The 12,827-nt window shown below is 29.8% G+C and overlaps 1 protein-coding gene and 1 pseudogene across 1 annotated transcript; one reads left to right on the forward strand and one right to left on the reverse strand.

The window, feature by feature from the left end:
• Positions 1 to 695: 695 nt before the first annotated feature.
• LOC114395100 lies at positions 696 to 4,198 on the reverse strand (annotated as a pseudogene).
• Positions 4,199 to 6,720: 2,522 nt separating this feature from the next.
• LOC114395856 (protein DETOXIFICATION 14-like) lies at positions 6,721 to 11,078 on the forward strand. Its single transcript, XM_028357723.1, has 7 exons — positions 6,721 to 7,005; positions 8,762 to 9,306; positions 9,555 to 9,641; positions 9,731 to 9,787; positions 9,886 to 10,124; positions 10,454 to 10,659; positions 10,778 to 11,078. The coding sequence occupies exons 1-7, from the start codon at positions 6,775 to 6,777 to the stop codon at positions 10,853 to 10,855; spliced, it is 1,443 nt and encodes a 480-aa protein (XP_028213524.1). The 5' UTR covers positions 6,721 to 6,774; the 3' UTR covers positions 10,856 to 11,078.
• Positions 11,079 to 12,827: the final 1,749 nt, after the last annotated feature.

A 12,827-nucleotide genomic window follows, 5' to 3' on the forward strand; every position in this document is an offset into this window, starting at 1 on the left:
GAATCAAAAATCATAAATATGAGAATCAAGAACATGAATTTAAATAATATAATAATTTATCATGTATATTCATATTATATTTTATTGCATATAAAGAAGAATATTTTATTATAATTTAAAATGAAGCAACATATTTTTTTACTTTTTTTTTTAGTCAGGTCAAATTCATCTAAATGAAATCAAAGGATTAAATACAAGTGATTAATATATTAAAATTAAAGTTTAATTCAAGTGATTAGTCAAGACCCAATTTTCTTGAAGAAGTTAAGGATTAAGAAAAAAAATCCATATAAATGACATGTTAGTACATTAAGTGCTAAACTTCATAAATTATAATTTTGATAGCAAAATTTCTCTTAAGTGTTGAACTTCATAAATTATAATTTTAATGACAATTTCTTTTAGGATTGAACAAAAGTATAAATCAACCTTGTCTGTTTGATTGCAAAGAAAGAACAAGAAAAAAAGAGAGGAAAAAACACTAAAATGAGATGAAACTCACTTTTATACTCTCCTCTAATTCAAAACTTTGGTTTCAATCACTATCATTTCATTTCTTTCCACTCTACTAAATGCATTCTAATCCCACCTTATATTTTTCTTTATCAAAGTGTTCATAAAATGCTTACGTTAGCAGTACATTCTTTATGCAGCATGGCATCGCAGTTGGCGTTCATATGTCAAATAGTTCAACATTTTATGACCAAAGCACAGCCAAATTTAACCTCGTAATTTAAATAATCTTTCCCAGGAAAGTCTTTACAGGGAAAATTTGATTTCGGTTACATTAGTATGCTATGTAAAAAGGAAAAATAAAAAAGAAAATCTCAGACATTGTAGGAAGCATGTTGAATAAATAAATAAATAAACGAAGAAAAATATTGAACAGAAGAGAAAGGGGGCTCAAGAAGCACTATCAGTAGAGCATAATATCAGACTACGCAGACTTTGCACACAAAGGCGGGTGGTAGTGGCGGGAAAATTTGCTCTACAAAATGCAGAATACTACATATTAGAGGTGTCATTTGTTTCGCCCTCTCTTGGCTGCTCCTTTTGTTGACAGTATTTTCCTTGTGTTTGCTTTGTCACTTTTCTGCCATTCAAAAAAAAATAAAAAATCATAAACCTTACAGTTTCAAATTTTCAATTTAAAGTTTAAACTCTGCCTGATGAATGAAACACTAGTGTTCTTTACCTTCTTTCTCAATCTCTTTTTATGCTGATTTTGCCTTTTGTGATTCTTCTCAGCATTATCCTAAAAAATTCATAAATGAATTAGTTTTCCAAGCGCATTCAATTCAATAACATGTAATTTATTTAGCCAAGTTGCAGTAGAATGCAATTGAACTGCCGAAGAACCAACCTCAGTATCTTTAGTTTGGATCTCTGAGATCTCTTGATTATCAATTTCACCATCACTGTTGAGCATAGCCTTCAGTCTACCTTCACTAAGTAGTTTTTCAGATCGAGCATGTCTCTACAGTAATAACAATGTAATCATTAGTACATTACATCAATAAGAAGCTTTACACAATGACAAGGATAAGTTCATAGTTGTCCTCCTGTCCAAGTTGATCATACTATCAAGAGTTGAAAGAAATGCTAGTGTGATCTTATTGCTTTGACTTGTGAGTAGGACCTCTATCCTATATAGGACATTAAACCTGTGACTTGGGTAAGGATTTTCGTTACATTTAATGGCATAATGTTGTGCATCTCCAACTATTTAATAATGTAGAGGCAGGATGGGAAATTCCTCAAGTGATGTCACTGATCCTACAAGGAAGGATGTAAGGAAATTTGTAAAGAAAAATACTCAACTAAGTGGTTTGGGCTATGTATCATTTTACAAGATATTGAATATCATAGTTGTGTTTACTAGTCAATCTTGGAGATAAAGCAAAACCTATATAACATTTGCAGCAGAAGCAAAAGAATGATTGAAGTTATCATGACATCATCAAATATTTGTGGCTAAGTTATAAAAGGGAAGGATATTTTACTGTTTTCTTTCTATTGTTTCATTTGTGTATCATCCTCTCTTTTTCTTCTATATTTAGAAACACAAATCTCTCAACCCACAAAAATGAAATGCTCCATAAATACATTTTTGAAGTCAACCAATTTGGGGATTACATTCACCACATCCTTTGCAGAGAATCCATGTCATTTTGACCCATGTTATATACTGTCAATCACTTAAAGGAATCTAATCATAATTTCCCTTCACAGTAACATTCATCCTGATTTTATTTATTATACAAATCTATACTCGTTGCCACTAATATGGATCAACATCCTTATATGGGTTATACACTCAATGGGTGAACAAACTACAATGAGGGATCATATAAAAATCGTAGCAATGCGTCATAGGATCCCAAACAGTGATAGTCCTATTCCAGAGTATATAAATGGCCCTAAATTTATTGTTGTATATTTCTTTTCCAGTTCAAAGTTCAAACCCAGCACTAAATTTCCAGCAAAATAAATGCAATAATTTATAGAATTTGGGAAGAATAAATAAGACAAGAGTTTATGGATTACTTCTCAAAAAACTAAAGACTTACTATGAATAGTAAAATCTGCTGCTTAAGAATAATAATCCGCCAAAAGAAAAGGCACATTACCTTTGATTGCAGATGATCCCGCAAAGTCTCCTCAGACAAACAGATAATTCGGGGACATATCTTGCACTTAAATACTGATTTGCATTTTAAGACACAGGATGGTGTATCTGTCGGTAAGGATTTCTTTTCAGCCAAGACATTAGACTTTTCAGTATCACATTTACTCAGCAACTCCCTGTTAATAAGCACTTGTCTTTCATTTATAGCTCCAGCATCATCTTCACTAAATAACAGACCTGATGTTACATCAATGTTAAAACAATCATGAAAGGATTCTTTACCAAGGAGTAGAACCATGCAGTTTACAAAAATAACTAATACAGTGAATGCTATTATCCCAGAAATAGACATCTAATTGACATACATAAGTAAAATGACAAAAGAATTTTGAATGAGTACAAAATACCAAAAGTTCAAGACTTAAGTCTCAAGCACAATCAAACCCTAGCGGAAAACTAAATCATAAGCGTCAGGGTTCTTTTTGGGTACATATCTGCAAATTGTTTATTCATTTAACTTAATAGAGTTAAAAGGAAAAGACCCAAGGTCTAAGCCTAACGATGATAACAGCTACCATTATTCCATTAATTATTTATAATATTGAAACATCAATAAGCTGAAATAGGGACATTTGCATAACATATTTCCTCGCAGATAGAAGAACACAATTCTGTGTTGGTGTGTACAAGCAAACCCTACCTGCTGAGTTGACATCAACATCACTGGCAGAACCATCCTCACTTGCATACCCTGAATGTGGCAAAATACAAAAAAAAAAAAAAAATGTAAAAAAAGTAAGTAACATTAAGAATACCAAATACCATTATGATAAGAACTAATTTATGTTGCTCTAATACTGAACTCTGTATGATTCCATAATAGTAAAATTAACATCATCTAATGCAATTCTATATCTATAGTAAGTGCTAATAATACTGAAAACATTGAAGAGAGAAACAAAATACAGTAATAAAAAATGTCAACAAACCTAATGGGTAATTAAACCTAATAACTAATTTGTGTTGCTCTAATAGTGAACTCTGTGTATGATTCCATAGTAAAATAAAGAAAAGTAGCATCAGCTAACGCAACTCTATCACGTAAGTGCTAATACTACTGAACACATTTTAGAGAAAGAAACAAAAAGTACAGTTAACAAAAAGTGAATAAACCAACCAGAAGAAGTTGAACCAGCTTCATCATCATTCGGTTTCACTTCTGCTGTTACATCTTCCTCTGATTCTTCTTCAGAGGCATCGACTTCGGCTTCGGCTTCAATCTCGGAGTCCGAAGAAGAAGAAGAAGACGGATCCAAGGCCTCTCGATCACCGTGATCGAGCTTGTAGAACCTCCTCTTTATCATTTTTTGCCGCGAACCTAACTGCTGCAACAGAACACTTCGAAACCGTTCAGCTGGTTCACTATGTAACGACACTTAATTGGTAACAAACGCATGCAATAGGTGCATATACGAACGAATGAAGCTGCGAGGAGAGAGAGAGAGAGAGCTTACATGAACTTAGCAGCGACGGCGAGAATGTGAAGAGGCAGAGAGAAACGCGTTCGGAAGTGGCGACGAAACGAAAGGAATGGGGTCCGAAAGTTTGAAACCGGGTTCAATAGGGATAATGGGCATTCACTTGTTATTTTTTTGGGCTTCATAGATTCATAGACCCATACCAAGGAGATGGCCGCTGCTTTTCCCACGCCCTTTTTTCTCCTTTCCACCGCCTACATTTTTTTATATTTTTTTTACAGAAATATCTCTTTTTGGAAATTAATATTTATAAGAGAATATCCAACACTTGCGCTTAAATAAGTTGCTTAAAGTTAATCAATTCTGCTTAACAAATTTTTCCATTGAAACTAATGACTTAACATTGTATTACTTAAGTGAATTGTTTATATAAGCAATCCTTACTTAATTGATTATTATAAAAAGAGAAATTTTTCAATAAAAAAATGGATTTTGCTTAAGTTAAGTACTTACTCTAACAATTTTAGTATTAAAGTAAATTTTTGTGTAAAATTCTTGAATCTCTTAGATATTATAGGGCTCACAAATTTAAGATAAACAAGTGATACTCTAACAATACTTTAATTATTCTTTTATTCCTAATTCCTAAATCAACGAGTAATTAATCGGTTGCTTTGTTATTAAATCACAATCTCTATAGAGTCTATATTTTACTTTCATCTTATTTCTTATATCACTGATACACACATGTGATCTTAACAATCAACTAAAAAACTAAAATCTTAATTTACAATTTTTGAATTCAATTGTTATTTGCTAATCCTTTATCATGGTGGAGTTTGGCTTTACGTTCAAACAGAGAATTAATATGTGAACTAGGCGTCAATCCCAAATTAGTGAGGATTCCGCAGTGTTTAGTGATCTATATAATAATTAAGTCTAAGTGAGGTTTCGGAAGAGCTATTAGGCAAAAGCTTGAGAAAGTTACAAAGAATTTTAAAAATAAAGAGAAAAAAACAGGTAAGTAATTTATTATTAATTTTTTTTTCTAAACTACATGTATCTTTTATAAGAGAAAATCTTGTTTGAGTTTGATAGGATTATATATTATAGATGATAAAATTTTCTCTATAGATATTTAATATAATTATATATCTCCAACCTGAGATTTATGATTAAATTGAAATAATTTCAAGCCAATTAATTCACATACGTGATTATTTTATTATTTAGAATTCATTTAATCTATATCAATTAAAATAATGTATGGAAATATCCAGAAAACTACCTCTAAAAGGACATGACCTTTTTGTTTTGTTTACGAAAAAAGTATTTTTTTTTTCTTATTTAATTACCCACAATTTAAAAATGCTTCATAATAAATAAATATAATTTAAAATGATGATTAACAATTCCTATATATTGATCCCAGTAAAAAATGATTATTCCATGATGACTGCCCATGAAGCTGAAGGTCCCATCCTATGAGTTGGTGCATGTGGAGGCATATAGTATATTATCTAGTCAGTTTTCAAGCCTTGAATGCCTGATTCGGTGTAATATATAGTGTAACTCAAGTCTCAACGAAGCAGCTGCGGATCATGCATAATGCATTGACCCAGCCTATATGATTTACTTTTTAATAATATCTATGCAGGTTCTTATAAAAATATTTCCATACATTGATTATACAAGTTGCTAGGTATGCATTATTTATAGCGTTCAAATATATTTTAATTTGCTATTGGATGATCATGTTCTAAATTTTGACATATATGATTATCGGTTTAATGCTTATCCCACTGTATTAGTATAAAATAATTTTATTTATTATCTAATCATAAATTACCATTTAAATTATTTTAAGATAATTATTTTAAAAGTTAATAAATTTATTATATATAATGTATTGAAATTGAATAATTGTATAAAACTTTTTATATTATCAAAATATAAAACTTTTTATAGTATAACTATTTTTCTGTTTCCAAAATTAAGATCTTAAAATCATTTACATTTTTGTTTTTTATTTATCTTTTAAGATTTCTATGTAGAAATTTTGTAAAAAAGTACAAGAAGTTTTTTTTTTTTTTATCCTAGTAACATTTGTGAGAGCTGGTTGCAATAGCAACACTTAAAACTGTGTTCGATAAGTGTGTGGACTTTCGTATTCTATTCCTTTTTATTTTATTCTCACAATAAATACATATGTAAATTAATCATTATTAATTAATGATTAGTGAGAAGAAAAAATATAATTAATGTTATTTTTTTTAATGTCAAAAATACATATAAATATAAATAATTTTTAAAAAAAATCCACAATTAAAAAGGAATTAATGGAGGGGGTAATTATAATTTTTTCTTCCAAGACTTAACTGAAATATAAATTGTAAGTCGTTCAAAATATATACAATATGTTTGAATGTGCATGTATAGATTCCCGTTATTAATTTGTATGCTCATTTGTTTATTAGTTTTTAAGATATAGTTGCGTGGCTGACTGAAAATGATAACGCAACGTTGTCTTACTTGTGATGATATAAAAGAGGACAAAGGTAGAGCCAAAGAAAGATAAGATATATAGAAGAAAAGGTAATATATAACACTTGAAAGTGAGTGACAAAAAGAGAACAAATTGATCGTAGAAAACTGATAGAGGCAGTGATGGAAGAAGGTTCAGAGACAGGAAAGTGGGGATGGATGAAAAGGAGGAGAGCAATGAGGGAAGAGCTGAAGAAGGTGGGTACTATAGCAGCTCCAATGGTGGTTGCAAGTGTGTTGCAATATCTTTTGCAAGTGGTGTCATTGGTAATGGTTGGCCATCTTAACCAGCTCTCTCTTTCAAGTGTTGCTATTGCAATCTCTCTCACCAATGTTTCTGGGTTTAGTGTTTTGGTAAGTAGGCCTTTGATTTACTCATTACATTTTTAATTCATTGTTTGTTTCTATTTTATGATTATGTTAAAATCACTTTTAAACAAACTTATTCAAACAAAAACTGATTTTAATTATAATAAATTATAACAATAACCAATTATACATATACAATTAATTACTAAAATAATAATACATTTTTGCAGTTGTCTCAAATACGTACATCCTAAGAGTGTCTTTTGGAAGATTTATTTACAACTTATTTGAATTTATTTTATGCTATAAATTTTTATGTAGGAGTAAGTATTAATAAAAAAAAAACTTGTAAAAATAACTTATGATATGTTTATAAATTATTTTTAACTTATTTGAATAAGATTTTCAAGAAAACTAAAGAATAGCTCATAATTTATATGAAAGAAATTTAATTAATAAATGAGTAATAAAATGGATTACACGTTTTAAATTATTAGTGCTAATTACGAATAAATAAAAATAAATATACAATTAATAAAAGAAATCAAGAAACATTGAGTAAAAGAAATTTTCCTTTCAGAAAATGAGTTTGGAAATTATGATAAAACTAATCTCAAAACCTTTAAGCCTTTATTATATGTCAAGTTGTACAAATAACAAGGATTGCTCACATGGTATCTAATGGCAGGACAAATCTTCAAACTTACAGAATATTTATAAAAAATACTTACATTTATCTTATTAATGGAGACAAATGAGGATTTAAATTTATAACTTTTCATATGTGAGACTAACTTATACTCCACTTAATCAATCTATTCGTTATATACAAACATTTGATGATTAAAAATTTGGTGCCTTATGTTGCATTAAAAAAACAAACGGTATCTTAATTTACCTTTCCATGTTTTGGTCCAAATTACATTTTAGTAATTAGTAATGTGGTCTAGTCAATTTAGTCAACGGGTCAATTTAGACCTTTTGTGTTATTTTTTATGAATCATTTTTACGACTATATCTTTTTTTAACCAATTGTCTTAATATTTTATAAAAATAAGTACATTAAATATTTTGAAAATATAAACAATATTTAATATTTTTCATCTAATAAATATAGGATCAATAAGAGAATTTGGAGTTATTTAATTTTCTTTCATATTCTTAAAACAAATATTTTTCAAACTTGTGAAGAATTTTGTCATTAATTTTTTGGACTTATATTCTTTCATGACAACTTTCTTATAATTTAAAAGGATGAAAAAATAATTATAACAAAATCTCTAATTGTTTTCATATGATTTATGATTTTTAATAAGAGAAAAATGAGAATCTATATATATATTATTTTTTTCTCCTTTTGTTACCTTTGTATCAAGGATTTAGATGTTCTGGGAGAATTTTCTTCGAAAAAGAGTTTTAGAAATGCGTAAGTACTCTTAATTTTTTTTATATGACATAATCAATTTGATCAATTGTTTTTTTGAGAAATTCTATAGTACTCTTAAAAATTTAAAGATATTAGTATAGTAATAGAGAAACTCTTTCTCTCCTTGACTCCTTCTTGGTGTACTCAAATTCATTTAACTATTGACACCAAAACCAACTATACTAAAGCCTTTAGATTTCTCCAGTACGATAATAACTATTATTTTTTGTCACAAAATAACAAAACAACATTTTAAGGGAAGATGTGTTCATAAGGAGTAGTATTATGGAGCATTCTTATGTCAAATTTGTAAAACCAAATTGTTTGAAATATAATGTGCATGCTCATTTAGTTATATTTATGTCAATATTGAAGTCAGGGATGGCTGGTGGATTGGAAACTTTATGTGGCCAAGCTTTCGGGGCAGGGCAATATGAAAAATTTGGACAATATACTTACACTGCCGTAATCTCCCTTTCTTTGATTTGTTTCCCAATCACAATTCTATGGACTTTCATGGACAAAATATTAACACTCTTAGGCCAAGACCCAACAATTTCCCTTGAAGCTCGTAAATATGCCATTTGGCTAATACCTGCTCTATTTGGTTCCGCAATTCTCAAACCTCTAACACGATTTTTCCAGACCCAGAGTTTGATTTCTCCCATGATTCTAACCTCTGCCATAGCTTTGTGCTTCCACGGAGCAACATGTTGGACCCTTGTATTTAAATTGGAGTTGGGACATGTTGGTGCTGCAATCTCCTTCAGCCTTTGTGTTTGGTTTAATGTGATGTTGCTTTTGTCCTTTGTGAGGTATTCCTCTGCTTGTGAGAAAACACGCATCCCTTTCTCCAAGAATGCTTTGGTTGGTGTTGGAGACTTCTTTCGCTTTGCTGTGCCAGCAGCAGTCATGGTTTGGTAACTATTCTTTAGCTTTACTATCCATACACTTTTTCTTCAGAAACATTTTATTAATTAAAATAGCTACAACATATCTTAATTAGTCGACTAGTTTGACAAGATTTCCCCGCACCATCAATTATAATACACAAAATTTTATCACTTTCAATAAATTTCAATCAATAAAAAAGAGTATGTTACTAGTATTTCTCTAATGATTTTACCAACATGGTCACTTATCTGTCATACAATTTTTGGTCTTACAGTCTTAAATGGTGGGCCTGCGAGATACTTGTTTTGCTAGCTGGACTTTTTCCAAACCCAAAGTTGGAGACATCAGTCCTATCTATATGGTAATGCTTAATTTGATTTTTGAAGAAATTAAGCTAAGATTATTTAGATGAAAACGAAATTAACCACTTTTTTTTTTTAATATTGCCAGCTTGACAATCTCTACATTACATTTCACCATACCTTATGGGTTTGGGGCTGCTGCTAGGTTTGTTTCTCAATCAAACTGTATGGTCATTTTATTTCCATTGGCTAATATTAGCATTGAAGCATAGTAAAATGTGACACATTAATTGTATGTGATAGCACTAGAGTTTCGAATGAATTAGGAGCTGGGAATCCACAAGCAGTTCGTGTGGCTGTTTCAGCAACGATGTTCCTTGCAGTCACAGAGGGTCTAATTGTAAGTGCAACACTATTCGGCTGCAGACATCTCTTGGGTTATGCCTATAGCGATGATCGTATGGTTGTTCATTACGTGGCTGTTATGACCCCTCTGCTTTGTCTCTCTATTTTTACTGACAGCTTACAAGGAGTTCTTTCAGGTAAATTATTCTCCTTTATAATTTTATGCTTGTTACTTTTGAATACTGCACAGTAAAATAAAGCTAACTAGAAAAATGCTAGAAATATACTCTTCCATTAGAGTAAAATTCACCTCACTAAATATGTTGTAAGTCACATTCTTTATTTGATGGGGATAACATTCCTATATTGATTAGAGTGGTTTAAATTTTAACTAATTAAGAGAAAATTTGTTAAAATATGTTACTTGTAGAAGTAATATTCATTTGGTGTGTTAATTGCCTCTTATATTTTGTCGGTAACTATCATTCTTATTTAGCTAACCTGCTACAATTAATTAATTAATCAGGGGTTGCTAGAGGAAGTGGGTGGCAACATCTAGGAGCCTATGTCAATCTGGGAGCATTTTATCTGGTAGGAATTCCTGTAGGTATCGTACTTGGCTTTGTTGCACATTTAAGAGCAAAGGGCCTCTGGATTGGAATAGTCACTGGCTCCATTGTCCAATCGATTCTCCTTTCCCTTGTTACTGCTCTTACCAACTGGAAGAAACAGGTTCACGATTTATAAATTTGACACTATCCTTAATAACCCAATATGATTTCTTTGTTGCAATGTAGAAATATTGTATGTTTGGTGTTAATTAGGTGTCGGATTTGTGCAATTTTTGTAGGCAATGATGGCAAGGGAGAGAATATTTGATGCTAAACCACCAGACGAAAATGAATCAAATCACATGACGAGTGCTTAAAGCTAGTTGGTACAGAGATATACAATCTGTCACGAAAGTATGGTTTTCGCAAAGAAATGTTATGAGACACCTACATCAACATCGAGAGAGACAAAGAAATAAATGAAAGCAAAGACATAAATATGTAATAGATAATATAATGTTACAAGAAAAATAGAGAAACACACCAGGAATGTCAAACAAGTAGTGTTTGTAATAATGGAGTGTCTATGCATCACTGATTTATTTTTTTTTGCAAAAATTACAAAGAGTCAATAAGGTTAAAACTAAAAAGGATAAAACCTGAATACAAAGAGTCTCTAAACAAAAAATTGAATTAAAAATAAAATAAAAACATTACACAACATGCAACAAAACTCAGGTTAGCACGCATGTTTCGTCATCTTAATTGATAAAGTAATTTATAACATATGACTGACACTGACTATCCTTCTGAGCAAAAAATTCAATTATTAATTTCAATCAATTTAAGAAATTTTGCCTCCATTTAGTTGATTTTAAAAAGATGGGATTGAAAATTTCAATTGTGGGTCTATTCTTTCAAGATCGACGCCAAATGATGGCTTAACGAAACCTCTTGGGTGATTGATTATTAATTATGTTCAGTATTAATAAGTAGATAAAATCAAAAGTTTTAATATTTCATATTTCGAGAAGTAATGAAATGAACTCTTTTTATGTGAGTAAAAAAAAATATTCTTATTTTTTATATTATTTTGTACTTTAAATGTACTCAAAATTTGAGCATGCATCTTATATAGCAATTTGTTGCCGTGTTATTCAATAAGTTTGGTCATTGGGTCTGCTTATCTCTGATTTGGGTAATTGTAATTGCATTTTTTTTATTAGTAGATGAGTAGCTAAAACCAAATTATTATTTTTAGATCCCTTTTTAAGTGAATATCTAATAAGAAATATTTAATCTACTTAATAGTTTATTTAAATTATAAATAATGAGGTTTTTATAATTGATTAATTAAAATAATTTTTTTCATGAAATTATTTTTAATGATTTTAAAACCAAAAATTTCAAAAAAAATATTTTAATATTTCCTGCGAAAATGAATTGGCATGTAAATCCGCAGGAAAACTTATCTGCAGATTTTCATTATTATAATATCAATATATTTTACACGTGGATATATGTCCCCAAGAAAATTCACATGTATTTTCTACGGATTACTTTTCTGCATAAAATCTCACAAGTATTTCCTGTGAATAATGTTTCACATAAAGTTCCACAAAAATTTCCGGTCATTTTTTTTTCCGCAGAGTCAAATTCTGCAGGAAATTTGCACTTTTTTGGTTGTTACATTCTATGGGCACAAGTTCACATTGGTTTTGTGTCTGCTTTATGATACCCAGTAGGAATGGCGACCGTTCTTATCCATAGTAAGCTATTTATCTTGTGAAACATGATTGGACTCATCGACATAAATGATGGAAGGTGGTGGCCATGGCATTTCTAAATCCAACTATCTGAGGTATTTGACACATAATATATACATTGATTAACTTTAAAAGTGGCATGGTTTGATGTTTTATTCTTTTTTCTCTTACTCCTTCAAATATATATTTTTTTGTCCTTTAAATATTAATTTATTGTTTGATGACAAATGTTAAACAGCAAACTTAAAACTGATTGAAAAACAAAACAAAACAAAAAATATTGTTAAAAAAGAAAATTTCACTTAGGTCAACAATATTTTTCAACTATACATTTTAATCACTCTTTATAAACATTCTTACTTTCTCTGTGAGATAATTATTATTTGCACAGTATTTTAATAAACTTGATCTCTAATATAAATTTGAGTTTTCATTTTCAAGCTTGTAGATGTACGTCTTTTACTGAAATTTCAATTTTCTTGTAAGATATAGCTAGTTTCACCATTATTTAATACTTATTTTTATATTTTCAACTAGTTTAAAGTATCAATATGTATGTATGTATTCTCAAATCCCAATTTTA

Source organism: Glycine soja, chromosome 18 (assembly GCF_004193775.1).
Source record: "Glycine soja cultivar W05 chromosome 18, ASM419377v2, whole genome shotgun sequence".
In the NCBI taxonomy this organism is placed as follows: Eukaryota; Viridiplantae; Streptophyta; class Magnoliopsida; order Fabales; family Fabaceae; genus Glycine; species Glycine soja.

What these genes read in the sequence shown, in the direction of transcription:
- LOC114395856 (XM_028357723.1), top strand. Translation starts at nt 6,775, where the DNA reads ATGGAAGAAGGTTCAGAGACAGGAAAGTGGGGATGGATGAAAAGGAGG. An exon ending in CCAGCAGCAGTCATGGTTTG is followed by an intron (nt 9,307 to 9,554) that starts GTAACTATTCTT and finishes TTGGTCTTACAG; the next exon opens with TCTTAAATGGTGGGCCTGCG. An exon ending in TTACCAACTGGAAGAAACAG is followed by an intron (nt 10,660 to 10,777) that starts GTTCACGATTTA and finishes CAATTTTTGTAG; the next exon opens with GCAATGATGGCAAGGGAGAG.